At 42.5% G+C, this 13,167-nt stretch overlaps 6 protein-coding genes across 6 annotated transcripts; all 6 read right to left on the bottom strand.

The window, feature by feature from the left end:
* Window positions 1-60: 60 nt before the first annotated feature.
* Window positions 61-1,401, bottom strand: LYS9 (saccharopine dehydrogenase (NADP+, L-glutamate-forming); the record flags this gene model as incomplete). Its single annotated transcript, XM_445326.1, has 1 exon — window positions 61-1,401. The coding sequence occupies one exon, from the start codon at window positions 1,399-1,401 to the stop codon at window positions 61-63; it is 1,341 nt and encodes a 446-aa protein (XP_445326.1).
* A 1,222-nt stretch (window positions 1,402-2,623) lies between these two features.
* On the bottom strand, window positions 2,624-4,120 carry BRE5 (Bre5p; the record flags this gene model as incomplete). Its single annotated transcript, XM_445325.1, has 1 exon — window positions 2,624-4,120. The coding sequence occupies one exon, from the start codon at window positions 4,118-4,120 to the stop codon at window positions 2,624-2,626; it is 1,497 nt and encodes a 498-aa protein (XP_445325.1).
* A 622-nt stretch (window positions 4,121-4,742) lies between these two features.
* On the bottom strand, window positions 4,743-6,182 carry POP2 (CCR4-NOT core DEDD family RNase subunit POP2; the record flags this gene model as incomplete). Its single annotated transcript, XM_445324.2, has 1 exon — window positions 4,743-6,182. The coding sequence occupies one exon, from the start codon at window positions 6,180-6,182 to the stop codon at window positions 4,743-4,745; it is 1,440 nt and encodes a 479-aa protein (XP_445324.2).
* Window positions 6,183-6,730: 548 nt separating this feature from the next.
* Window positions 6,731-8,788, bottom strand: NOG2 (putative GTPase NOG2; the record flags this gene model as incomplete). Its single annotated transcript, XM_445323.1, has 2 exons — window positions 6,731-7,405; window positions 7,979-8,788. The coding sequence occupies 2 exons, from the start codon at window positions 8,786-8,788 to the stop codon at window positions 6,731-6,733; spliced, it is 1,485 nt and encodes a 494-aa protein (XP_445323.1).
* Window positions 8,789-9,081: 293 nt separating this feature from the next.
* Window positions 9,082-10,011, bottom strand: ESF2 (RNA-binding ATPase activator ESF2; the record flags this gene model as incomplete). The annotated part of the gene is made up of 1 exon (XM_445322.1): window positions 9,082-10,011. One exon carries the CDS (start codon window positions 10,009-10,011, stop codon window positions 9,082-9,084), a length of 930 nt encoding a protein of 309 aa, XP_445322.1.
* Window positions 10,012-10,378: 367 nt separating this feature from the next.
* GVI51_C03113 (ferric reductase family protein) lies at window positions 10,379-12,562 on the bottom strand (the record flags this gene model as incomplete). Its single annotated transcript, XM_445321.1, has 1 exon — window positions 10,379-12,562. The coding sequence occupies one exon, from the start codon at window positions 12,560-12,562 to the stop codon at window positions 10,379-10,381; it is 2,184 nt and encodes a 727-aa protein (XP_445321.1).
* Window positions 12,563-13,167: the final 605 nt, after the last annotated feature.

Genomic DNA, 13,167 nt, shown 5'->3' with positions numbered 1-13,167 from the left:
ATTAAGAAGCCAGTTCTTGTGTAAAATTAATCTTCAACAGTTCAAAACTAAAAATCTATCTCAAGCGATGGTCTTTTCTTTCAGGTACAGACCGTATTTATCCTTTAGTTCCTTCATGATAGGGTCGTTAATCTCTGGGGAGTATGGAGCCAATAGACCAGGTCCCTTTATTGTCCCGTTTAGGACAAACTTGGTAGCGATGGCTACTGGGTACCCCACGGTGGCAGCCATGGAGCTGTAACCACCGACCTTACCGTAATCGATCATGGTGGAGGTTCTGACTTCGGTGGTACCATCTGCCCATTCAATACCGAACTTGTGCTGTAGGGCGACCATATCACGCTCGCCGTCTTCATATTGCATCAATTCTTCAAGACGTGCACATAGAGTATCCAGAGCGTTACCTCTTGGTGTAATCTTAGTGTCGCTGAAGAGACCCAACCATGCGAAACCAGACAGGATTCTATCTCTGTCCTCTTGTGATTTCCAGTTGGTTTTAGAGTCTATGGAGGCCACTAGATCTTCTCTTGATGTGGACTTGGCACCCAAGTATTGCTTTAGAGCGTCATTCCATGGAATAGCGCTGCTGAAGATGGCATTCTCGTCATCCTTTAGCATACCCATATCCACTAGGGCTTTTACGAACTCTGGGAAACCTTGGTATCTCAAAGTACCTCTGATAACAGTGTCAGCTTCTGGGATGTGGTATAGCTCCTTAAACAAAGTAGAGTCTCTGTTAGGGTAGCACACGAAGGCGTAACCTGGGTAGATGAAGTATGGCTTGGCGGAGGCCATCAAGTCTTCAGAAGAGATGGTCTCGATCTTACCGTCCTTCCAGTACTTGGCAGAGTTTCTTAGTGCCAATAGGACACCACGGGAGGACCAGGAGAACTTGTAACCCAATGGATTATCGGAGTCTTCTGGGGCTGGCAGACCACCACAGTATGACAAGAAGGACTTGATCTTACCGCCCGCTCTGTGGACCTCATCGATGGTCTTCACGGCGTACAAGTGGTCGATACCTGGGTCCAAACCGATCTCATTCATAACAGTGATACCTGCTTTGTTGATCTCAGGCTCCAACTCCCTCAATGCTGGGGAAATGTAAGAGGAAGTGACGACGTCTTTCTTCAACCTGATGGCACTTCTGACCACATTTGGGTGGAAAGTGTATGGGATCAACGAGATAACTAGGTCGTGCTGGCCCAAAGCTGCGTCCAGCGCGCTGTCATCGGTAACATCCAAGGAGATGGCATCCGAACCAGAGGCACTAGCCAACTGCTTGGCGTTAGCCAACGTTCTACAAGCAACAGTAACTTCAATGCCTTCAGTGGCAGCCAAGGTGTCAATAACCGGCTGCGCAACAAAACCAGAACCCAGCAACAATACACGTTTAGTCATTTTCTATCTTTCCCACTATATTTAATTCTTATCTTAGTGCTATTGGTATAGGGCTACAGTGGCATTGGACTGCCTTGTACATGCTCCTAAAGTGCTTGCTTTATATATTGATTTTACTAAGAAGAGTCATTATCAAAGGGTCATTGACCACAGCTCATCGAGGTCCTAGCACCACCATCTCTAAGGGAAAGATTGCAACGCCTGCGCTTCTCGAATACCTGAGGAATTTCCTTCCACCGTTTCGCAATGGCACTTTGCTAATAACAGCTCCAAGCTTGGCTATTATATCCAGTCTCGATTACTCACTGGTAATCCCATCGGAATTTCCCACCAAAACTATTTCGCGGTGGAAGAATTCCCGACGGAATTTCGATACGCATATTCCCAAAGCACCGGAGATCGAGTCCCACAAGTATTACAACTTCTACATACGCCCAAGGAGCATACCTTTAGCCTATTCACCAGTTTGCAATGTGCTTTTAATGGGCATCGAGAAACGGTCCACATTTATATCCCAATTTCAGCTGTTATGCCCTAACTGCGCTGTTCCGTATGAGGGCAGTGAAAAATTGTTGTTGCGGAATTGGAAAAAGTATAAAAGGGCATCGAGTTTTGCTACTCTGGCAGTGTTTTCCCACTTGAGAAGGACCAATTTTGGGACTTTATCTCCATGGCTATGCCGGAAGTGTATGCTTCCAAACAGGTAGTCTTGGTAAACGAATCCCGCATACTAAAACTATGGTCCTAAGAGGAGAGGTGTGGCCTTCTCTCTGGTTTTGTGCTTTCGGGTGCTTTGCCAGTGGGGGGAGGTTGTGCTTCTTCTCTTAATCTGAGTGGAATGAACAGCCCGTAACTTCATGCCATTTTGAAGCCATATGACATCTCTTATGCCTTATCTTATCTTAATCTGATACGATATTACTAAAAAATGCTGTGAATTTATTATATACATACTTAAAAGTCATTAAAAAAGGAGGGTACGGTCGTAGGTGTAGGAATTGCTTTATGTTGCGCCATTGGAATGGGCGCTGGATATCTTCTATCAGGGGGAGTGCTGCAGTGCCTTCTCGCTCAAAAAGTCATTACTGTTGCAAAGCTTCCTGAGTTCTATGTTTTTATTTTTTTCGTTTTATGATTTTTTTTTCATATATTAAAGTTTTTGTTTCCTTGATGGGTATATTTTGGACTAATCATCTCTTTTACAAGCAAAATTTTTAATTCTTTAGTCCTTCTTCTTTACTGCATGCTTCTTGTATACTTTGGAGACATTGGTGAATCCCTGCGATGATGATGACGAAGACGCCGTGGAAGTTGGACTCTTCTTGATGGTCTTTCTCTCCATATATATCTCAATACCATCAATGGTGATCTTTTTAGTCTCTATGGCTTCGGTTTGACTCTTTTGTAACTCAAAATCAACCACAGAGAAGTTCTCCGCCATGGTAATCTTTTTGACTGGTCCGTAATTGGTCTCCAAGGTGTTCCTTAATCTGTCCTCTTTTAAACCGGCAGTTCCTCTGATGTAGATTGGGAAAAAACCATCCTCATTAACAGTACAGAAGATTGGCTTTTTCTTAGTCTTAGTACTGCTACTATTCTCTCTTCTGCCAGCAAGCTCGAACTTGCGGTCGCCATTGCTAGACTTCTTTGAACTAGATGGTTCTTGTTCTTCGCTTGGTTCAATCTTGACAGTCTGAATTGGCTCGTTTTTAACAAACCCAGCCTTTGTGTTAACCGCAGTATCTTGAGATAGCTTACTAGCCCATGTCATTTTGACTGGTCCAGACGATTGCTCTTGATTTGGAGTTTGAGATGGTGTGGTAGATGAACTAGAAGGACGGGAACTCACCGAGTTGTTTTCCTGCACAGGCTTTGGCTCAGTTACCTCCTTGACTGCCTTATTATTTTCTTTAACAGTTTCCTTGGTTGTAGCCGATTCCTTCTTAGTAGCATCAATTTCTTCCTTTTCTGGTGATGCCTGAGTCTGAGCTTCCTTTGTTACATTGTTGGTGACAGGGTGCGTGGTTTCCTTTTTCAATACCGGCGTGACTGGCTTAGGGACACTTGGTTCTGATGCTGATGTGGGTGCTGGTGCTGGTGCTGGTGCCTCCTTAGCCGCCTTGGGAGATACTGGTGCTATCTTTTCTTGTTCCTTTGGCTCCTCCTTTGGCTTCTCTTCTACCTTCTTCTCCTTGGCTGGCTGACTCTCCTTTGATTTCTCAACAGACTTATTCTCTTCTTTCTTGTGACCACTGTTTTGTCTGGCCGCCTTAATGGATTGGAAGTTGTCACCCAAGAATCTGATGATATCATTGGTAATATCATATGAGTCACTGCTTGGCGATGTTGGTGTTAGAATAAAACTTTGACAGAATCTATAAGTGGGAGTACCAGTCCAAAACAGTTCACCAGTGACCACAATAAATATACTCTTGTGATTGACACCCGTGGTCTGAAAATCACAACTGTCCAACTTGACTTTCAAATCGTTGACCTTGGCCTCATTTCTGACAAAGAACTTGCTGATATTCTCCTTACCGGTCAACTTCACTGTGGCCAGAACATCGGAGTTCTCATCGACCTTCTGTTGATAGCCTATGTGCGTCAACTCGGCGGTGTTCGAGTACAGATTAGACATCTTGGAAGGATTGTTGTTCATCCTCTCATAATATGTACGCACAAATGCGTAACTGATCTCCTGAATGGTAGGTGTGCCCATGCTTGTACAATGAATAATTCAACAACAAATAACCAAAAAATAAAACAAAACCTTACAAGTCTAGTATACAGGATTAAAATGCAACAATCTTAACTGAAAAACAAATTTAAAGTAAACGAATTTCTAAATTCTAATGATATTACTCCCAATAATGTGCTGTGTATGTGACTATGCCTTGCCTCGCTCCTTCCCGTTACAGTTATATGTTCCAGCTGTAAAATCACAATAAATCAACGTCCGCTCCGCGGTTTTAAATCGTTCCTTCTTGTACGTACTGTATTCCAAAAACTTAGGTCCACGCAACCAAAGTTCAATACCTACCTGTCCATTAACAGCCGCAATTACTACTCAAATAATGAACACTATTCCTCGCAATCCATGAGAAGCTCTATCTTCGAAAGTTTTCCAGTTTCGGTGGGAATTTGTTCTCGGAAAGGAACAATACGTATAGAGTGATAATAATAATCTATCTTATCTGAGAAAGTGGCAAGTGACTCATTGATGTAGGTTATAGAGATTGTAAAGATATCAGTGTTTATAGTATTAACGTTACATGAAGTCTTGTCCATTGTGGCAAGAGTTAGGTGCTATTTTTTTGAGTTTCAGGAATGTGAGTGGAAAGCTACTCTCCATCGATGCCGTAGATTATGTTACGGTAGGATATCAAATCAGCGCCATTTGGTAGTTTGTTGAGTGAGACTTTTGCCAATTGGCAGAAAGATAGAAGCATCAGCAAGCTCTGACCACCTGTAGTTGTAAAAATGGAGAACCTTGGAATACCTAGGTCGTCTGCCAGTGAGGTAAGTGTATACTGTTGTTGCTGGTTTGGTTGCTTGAAGTCCTGAATGGCTTTGTAGACTAGATTCAAGTCGTAGAAGTTTGGCAGATACTTATGCACCCACCACTCGAAATCATCCTTGTTATTTGGCATCGAGTTGTTCATTAGGATGTTGATTAGGAAGCCGAGGTCGTAGGCAGCATGGTATGTGACCCAAGTAACTTCAGGGTCCAAGACCAATCCTGAATCCATTAGTAACTGACCAAACTCTAGTTGATCTATACCCATGGTTTGATGCTGTTCGAAATTAATGCCAGACTTTGTAAGAAGCTCAAGAGAGTCCTTTGACACCATTTCTTTCTCTGGATTAAACTCGAAGTTGAATTGCCATGTAGATGGACCGTTATCTGGCTTATTACCATTTTCGTCACTTAGGGATAAACCTAGTTGAATTGGATTCAGGAAATCCACATTTGCTCTCATAGTCTGATAGTGATAATCTGCCTTCGATCTAAAGTTACCAATAGGACGTGCAGTGGTGCCGACAAATTCTGTACTTATTGAAATATGGTTGTATTGTTGAACAAGGCGTCTAATAGAAGCAAATTCACGGTATAAATTGCCCTTCCATACATCTCTGACGAACAAGTGGTTTGGCGGTGGGAGGATCATAGGTGGCAGTGCGGATGCAGCTCCTGGCAGAGCGTTTGCTGCCGCACCCATTTGCTTTGGCACATTGGTCAATGCAGGATTGACACCAATAGAGCCTTGATTCTGAGATTGTTGTGGGATTTGTTGTTGACCAAGTTGTTGCTGTTGTTGCTGCTGCTGATTCTGCTGATTCTGCTGACCCTGACCTTGACCTTGTCGTTGCTGTTGCTGTTGCTGCTGTTGTTGCTGTTGCTGCTGTTGTTGCTGTTGTTGCTGTTGTTGCTGTTGCTGTTGGTATAGATTTAGACCAGGTGGCATGGAAGCGTTCACAGGAGTACTAATATTGAAATTCTGATTCTGGTGTTGCATCTGTAGCTGTGGCTGTATATTCATAGGCATATTCTGCTGCATCTGTCTCTTGTTCATATCCTGCTCCTGCGCATTCAAATATGGATTCCCAACATCCTGCATCATACTTTGCATAGGAAAGTTAGGCTGCTGTACATTCATGCGCGCCCTGCCCATGTGTGGCGAGTAGTTCTGCATCATATTCATGTTCTGAGGATCTCTCTGCGGCATCATCTGCTCATGGCCAGGCATAACCTGATGCTGTACATTCATTGATTGCATCATAGCCAAGCGTACTCTTTTATAACTATTCGAATTGCAATATGCGTCTAGCGAAAGCTCGGATCAAGCAAAAGGGAATTCGATTGCGCCTATTAAAAGTAGTCCTCAAAATGATTAGCTCTGCTGGATGTCTGTATCCTAACTCCCAGTCTAACCCAGAAGCAATGCTCTTATTAACATCGCTACAGCTGTGATTGAAAGGCCCAAATTGGCCTCCAAAGGAAGATTGTTCGTTAGAAGAAATTTCAGAGGGAAGAAATTAAAGAAGCCGGGTAAAGGTTTCTTTGGGTCCATAATAGAGAGCTTGATGGTCCTATGGCTCAAGAACGCATATATGGTAGGAGAGCTAGTTCTTATTGATTGAGGTTTCTATCGGGGGGTTCTTTAATTTAGTAATATACAGTTTTAAATGGTAAGTTTATAAAATGCAAAAAAATAGTAAATTGAAAGTAATAATATAACTATGTCGAAAATGAGCGAGAACTATAACACCGGGTCTTAAAAAAATTGAATATTGAAAGAGGAAGCGTGTAGGAGTGAAGTCTTATTATTCAGTCCTTGACCTTTTGCATCTTGGCACTTTTCACTTCTTCTTCATCTAGCTTTCTTTTTTTGTCCTCTTCCTTTTCTGGCGGTATAACAAACCATGGAATCTTACCTCTGTTGAAATCGTTCAGGATTTGCTTGGAGACACCGGATTCGTCTGGCTCACCACCTTTCAGCAATCTACCTTGCTTTCTCGCAAGCATCTCTATGAAGTCGGTGGCATCCTTCCATCCAGAGATCTCGTAGGTTCTCTCCAGATGCTTGGTCTGACAACGCTTCAGGACACCAGGTATATATTGCTCAGGGTGAGACACATGCTCGACTCTGACAACACCACGGAATAGAATATCCTCTTCGCTATCTTTGGTGGATGGGGGAACGATACCAGGACAGTCGATCAAAAATATTCTCTTCATCAAAGTAATGTATTGCCACACCTTAGTTTCACCAGGAATAGGTGCCACTTGACAGACTTTCTTCTTTCTCAACGTGTTAATAATGGATGACTTACCGGTGTTTGGGTAACCGATGAAACCAACAGAAATTTGCTTTCTGTCGGTATGCAATTGGGAGAATTGACGCAGTAATTGAATCAACGAACCCTTACCAAAAGAATTTGTAATAGAAGCGTGGAACGCCAAAGTTGGACGGTCCTTGGATAGATGCTTAACCCATGCAGCCTGAATAAATAGTATAATTCGACAACTAAAATCACTGAAGTCGAGTTCATAATAAAAGATGTTAGTATTATTGGTCTTTCATATGGTGTTTTCTTCCACATATAACAACTTTCATGAAACCCCAAGGGCCCAATTTGCCAGATAATAATGGAAACAATATAAGAAAATAGTAATAAAAATGTGAGTTCTCCAACTACGAAAAGATGGTAGATTTATTCAACAACTACGTTGTTGAAAAAAGTCATCTCTTCAACTCATAGAGTCCTCGCTATTCAAAAAAGGCGAAGGTACACCATCAGAACGATGGCCATGCTTCTAGTTTTATCCCCGAACGACTTCAGAACGAAGCCAAGAGATAGGAATAGTATTAATTTCCCAAAACTGTAACAGGCATCATTGTATAATCAGTAAACAAACCAAAATCAAAAAAAGATAAAAGTGAAGTTCAGCAATGACACCCTGACAAAGAGTTTTGGAATTCCCATAGTTTTATCTGGCAGAATTGGATCTCATATTCATGTCCATGAAAATTGTTAGTAAAATTTAGAAAATAAAAATTAAAGTTTAACATACAGCAACCCAAGTAGGTACTAAATCACACTTGTTCAAAACGTAAATAAGATGCTTGTGAGGAGTTTCTTTTTTCATGTATTCTTCAACAGACTTACAACGTGTTCCGAGAGGGTCTCTGGCATCCAAGACATGTATCACCACATCAGAGGAATCGATGACTTTATAAAGTTCATTCCATATACGCTTGGATTGACCTTTGCTGAAAATGGCTTCCTTAGTGACCTGAGTCCAACCATTTTCTTCATCTTCTTGCTTACCCATCAGACCTAAAGTGGCCTTGAGCTCCTCCTTCTCTTCATAGGTCTTGTTTTCTTCCTCGGTAGCTTGCACTAGTTCTTCCAAACTGGAGGCAGCAACACGAGGCTTCTTTCTCTGAGCCTTTGGACCAAATGTCTGATCGAAGCTCTCAGTTTCCAGGATACGTGCTCTTGGGGACTCCGTGGAGTCCTTCTCATCCAACAGGGACATAGGCAGCTTGTTCCTCCTCAGAAGCACTTGGTAAGTATCCTTCTGTGTCTCACCCAGAGCGTCTCTGAAATGTTGCAGAGCATCCTGGGAGATCACACGAGTGTTACCAAACCAACGCCTGTCAGGCTGAACCCTGGCATCAGGAATAGTGGTGTCCTGATAATCCGCAGCACGGATCACATCACCATGCTTGTTCTTGATAGCCTTACCACTCTTGTACATGTTCAGAAACTGAACACGCTTGGAGTCCCTGTAGAAATTCTCACCTTTCACTCTGATGTTACCATCCTTGGTGGTACCCTCACGGATACGTCTCTGCTTCTCCTTCTTACCAGTACCCATTTGCTATATCAATACGTCGCTGTCTCACTTACAAGAGTCTCCCACACTACATATACAAACACTACTCCTTCTTATACTTCTCCATGCTATACTCCCATACTGAAGGAAATTTTTCATCGATGCTCATCGCATTGGAGCTCATCGCAAAATTTTTGGCAAAAAAAAAATTTTACTTCACAACGTAGAATGCGATCTTTCACGTTCAGGGTATAGTGCCATAGGTAGCAAATGGTACTTATGTGATGGTTGGGCCCTGGATTGGGGGCCCAATGTTGCCTGCGGATGAGCTTTGATCATAGCAGTGATGATAGGACGTCCTTGACTGAGGTTTCGGACTTGTTCTTGATGCTGGACGGAGCGTCGGCTCTGTTGGTTGAGACCTTGTGCTGCTTGAACTGTCTTCTTGCGTCTTGGTCGCGGTCCTCGTGGTCCTTCCGTTTCCTCATGTTCTGCAGCATCTTGCTCTGCTCCACGTTGCGGATGTACTCGGCGTTCAGCTTGTTCGATTGCGAAATTTCCAACTCAAGCTTGGCTTGTCTGACATCGTTTTCTCTGGCGATCTGCTCTGTTAAGTCGGCCCACTTGAATCCCGGAAGATACTTCACGTTGAGAATATCGTCGTGGTAAAACGAACCTTTCTTACCACCAATAATGTTACCATTTAAGGTCTCTGCACATAATTTGGCGTCTCTTTTACGGATAAACTCCGCCCAGCCCTCTTCATACATGATCTTCTTGTTACCACCACCACGCGTTCTCTGCTTGTGCTTGGCCTCATCTTCACGTTTCAAGAACAACCTGTCTATTTCACCAAACCTGCTCAAAATCTGCCTCATCTTGGCCGGCTTCATGTATGGTGGTATCCTAGACAAATACACCACACCTGTCTTATGCTTAAGTTTTTGGCCTGCTTTTCTTTGAATGATCTTGTCAATCTTAGATTGCTTCCTCTTCTCTTCGGACACTGGCTCAGCAACACCAGCTTGTTGTTCATTCGTTTGTTCCGCTTTGTTTTGTTCCAATTGAGCCTCAGCGGACTCTTCCTTATCCTCACTGTGTGGCTGCTCTGCCACATCAGCTTCCTCATCGGAAATTCCTTCTTCAACATCACTGTCCTCCTTGGAGAAAGCATCTCTTACTACTTTCTTCTTTTGTAACAGGATCCCATCTTCCTGGTCACTGAAGTCATCCTCAGAAAAATCGTCGTGCTTGTTAGATACCATTCTCGATTCACTGTCCCAGTACGCTCTAATTGACTTGGAAAAAGTCCCACAGTATTATTGGGCATAGAATACCAATTGGAACTAGTCAGATTAACTTTATAGATGCTAATAGTAGCTCATAACTTCATGGATCAACTGGCTCATCTCATCGCAAAAATTTTCTGCCGTGACACGGTTAGCCGTTATGTGCGATGATAATACAGTCAGGGCAAGACTGTCGCTCCCCAACATATCACTTAGTTGTATCACAGTACTAATTATCTATCTGTACATAATTATTAGACAAATTTTGAATGCAAACACAATGATCAGGAATATCAATTATTAGAAAAAACGTTAAATGCAAATTTATAAAAACTAATTTCAATTACCAGCATTGAAACTCTTCGAAGTAGCCAATGGTAGTTTCAGAATTGGCCATTCTTTCAGCACAATGGCTGCGGATATTGTCAACCAAAACGGGTGGTCCACAAGTGACCACAGCAAGAGATCTTGTCTTTTCCTTGCAATGGCCATCTATAATCTTAGCTATGTTGGGCCGACCGTAATGTATAGGAATGAAAGACAACAACTCTACAAGCATCGAGGAAGATTCCTGTAGCAAAGGTGTAGATGAATCTGGCACATCAAATTTCTGTATCCTGTGGTTATTGTACTTTGTTGTTAGATACAAAGTTACGGTAACCGGTGAATTTTTCAACTTCAGAAGGTCCTTAGCGTATGCCTTTAAAATGTTAGTATCTCTAGCAATAATAACAAGCTCTACGAATTTGGAAGCAGATGTCTTCACCATTGGTAAGCACTCTATCGCATGAGCCAATGGACCCGGTATACCACTTCCTCCTGATACCAAAATGACATCATCATAGTGCTTTAGAGGTAAAGAACAGCCATATGGACCTTCGATGGATAGCCAAACAGACATCTCACCATCCACACCGTTCTTCAGAACATAGTTGACAAGTTTGTTAGTCAATCCGTCCTTGGGTCTAATCACGATTCTGAGGTAATCACCATCATCCTCAATAGTGAATGGGTGAGATTGCCAGAAGAATCTGGGTATTAAGAAGTAAACGAAGCCGTATTGTCCTGCCTTTGCGTTCCAATTCTTGAGCTTCTCGCCTTTGTAAATAGTGACTTGAACATATTCTGGTGCACCTACATCATCGAAGAATAGTTTGAGTTTAGCGGTACGTACTCCGAAAGTGCACAATTTGTAGACCCTAGTCAATTTCTCGACTACCCAGAAAAATATAGCAAAGCAGAGCCATTGGCCCCAGCCTATTTTTTCTACATGCTTCCAACAGCAGATAAATAGGAGAACCGCTAATATAATATGCAAGATTAAAAATGTCTCGTAATAATGAATTCTCATATAAGCCAAAGAGAATATGCAGATGCTAATGAGTGCGACAATTGCGAAAGTACCGAATTGCCAGTATGCTTGTTTTCTTGAATTTTCGAACGTGTGATAACACAGGGAATAAATGACGTAAAATACTGAGTGCAGAATAGCATCTAATGTCATGAATCTGCCCAACCATTTATGAAATGCTATGAATGAACTGTAGTGCAACCCTGTTAGCGATTCAAAGATATTGTTTCTAGTAGAGAAGATGATAATTATGGGGAAATGAGCAAACGCCAGGATACCTGTTCTATCAGCGAAGTATCGTACCAACTGTAAATTTTTTGACTTAAACAAGACGTTGTTCGGGTCGATTATGTAATCGTAGGAGAGTAAAACTGTATGCAATATCGCATAACCCAACAGAATGATGAACTCTATTCTTGATGGTAACAGTGCACAGTAGCTAACGCAAAACTTCTTACCCCTTAGGTACTGGGCATGCTTACCTTTGAAGATAGCTGGTACCAGGTATGATCCCTTGATCTTATTGAAGAATTTGAAAAAGAGGTTTCTCCTTTGATCCAGCCCAATATGGTTGAAAAAATTCCCAATTGCCAACAATGCCATGACAATCAAGAAGTAATAATTTATCACTGCACCAAAAGTGTTTGATCTATCCAAATTATAGCTGTGCGCGTGGTATGCGAACAAGTTCTTGGTCCTTATCGATTCATCGATTGTTATCGGGTAAGTCAGCCTGTCAATGCTGCCCACAGGCCTATCACTTCTGTTATTGTTCAGGAAGAGTGAAGCGTTGGTCAGTGTTTGATAAAACTCAGTGATGTTAGTGAACTTGTCTGCGATCATGGGGAATTGACTCGTGGTGTTAGTGAAACTCACCAGTTTGCAAATCTTTTGCACAGCATTGAAACTTCTTTCGAATGCTCTCGCGTCCATCTTCCTGTCTTCAAATATTACATCGTGTATGCAACCAACCCACGTACCCATTGCTGGCTCGTAGTTGCATATGGGCTCGTAGAAAGAGGGCCCCATACTGGTATACTCCCAACCGAGCCTCGTCACATAAGTACCACACGACATCACAGCATTGACCTCCCAGACATCACGCTTCTGAAACCCTCCCTGCAGTGCCAAAGTCAGTCCCATACAGAACGGCACAATAAGCACAGCGATCATCATTTTCCAGTATTGCGTTTTCGTATTCTATCGTTTATTTTTTTGTAGTTTCTTCCTTGTAATTCGTAGTAAAACAGTATCTTATTTCTTGTTGTAGTCAATACATTGCAGTATGTTGTTGCCGTCGCCACGCTACCGAGAAATGCTTAGAAAGAAAATAGAAAGAAAAGGGAACTAATGCACAACCGCCGAACCGAAGCTTCGAATATTCCACGCCAAACCGCCCAGGAAAGAGTACTACCAACAAGAAAGGGTGCTGTTAAGGCGGCTATTTCTATGATCTCGCACTCGGGACTGGAAGCCAAAGGAAAGTTTCTCAGTTTACCGATGACTATTTATACTTTATTTATGCTTTCATGGATTCTCCGGGTGGGTTGATACCCTCTTCCTGCGGACCTGTCTAAGTAAACGAATGCTACATAAACTGGGCGCTCCCTTCTGATGTTTAACTGCACCCGTTTTTTTTCCTCTGCCTACGCTAGTTTCTTAGAAGAGACAGAGAGGAAGAAGGCGAGTCGCAGCTCTTCCCGCCTATTCCCAAAAGAGGAAACTGTTATTCTCTGCGTGTTTTACCCGGATGGAATACCCAGAAAAGAAAACATAAAAAA

The sequence above is a fragment of the Nakaseomyces glabratus genome, chromosome C (assembly GCF_010111755.1).
Source record: "Nakaseomyces glabratus chromosome C, complete sequence".
NCBI classification, from domain to species: domain Eukaryota; kingdom Fungi; phylum Ascomycota; class Saccharomycetes; order Saccharomycetales; family Saccharomycetaceae; genus Nakaseomyces; species Nakaseomyces glabratus.
This window is presented reverse-complemented; position numbering and strand designations above follow the sequence as displayed.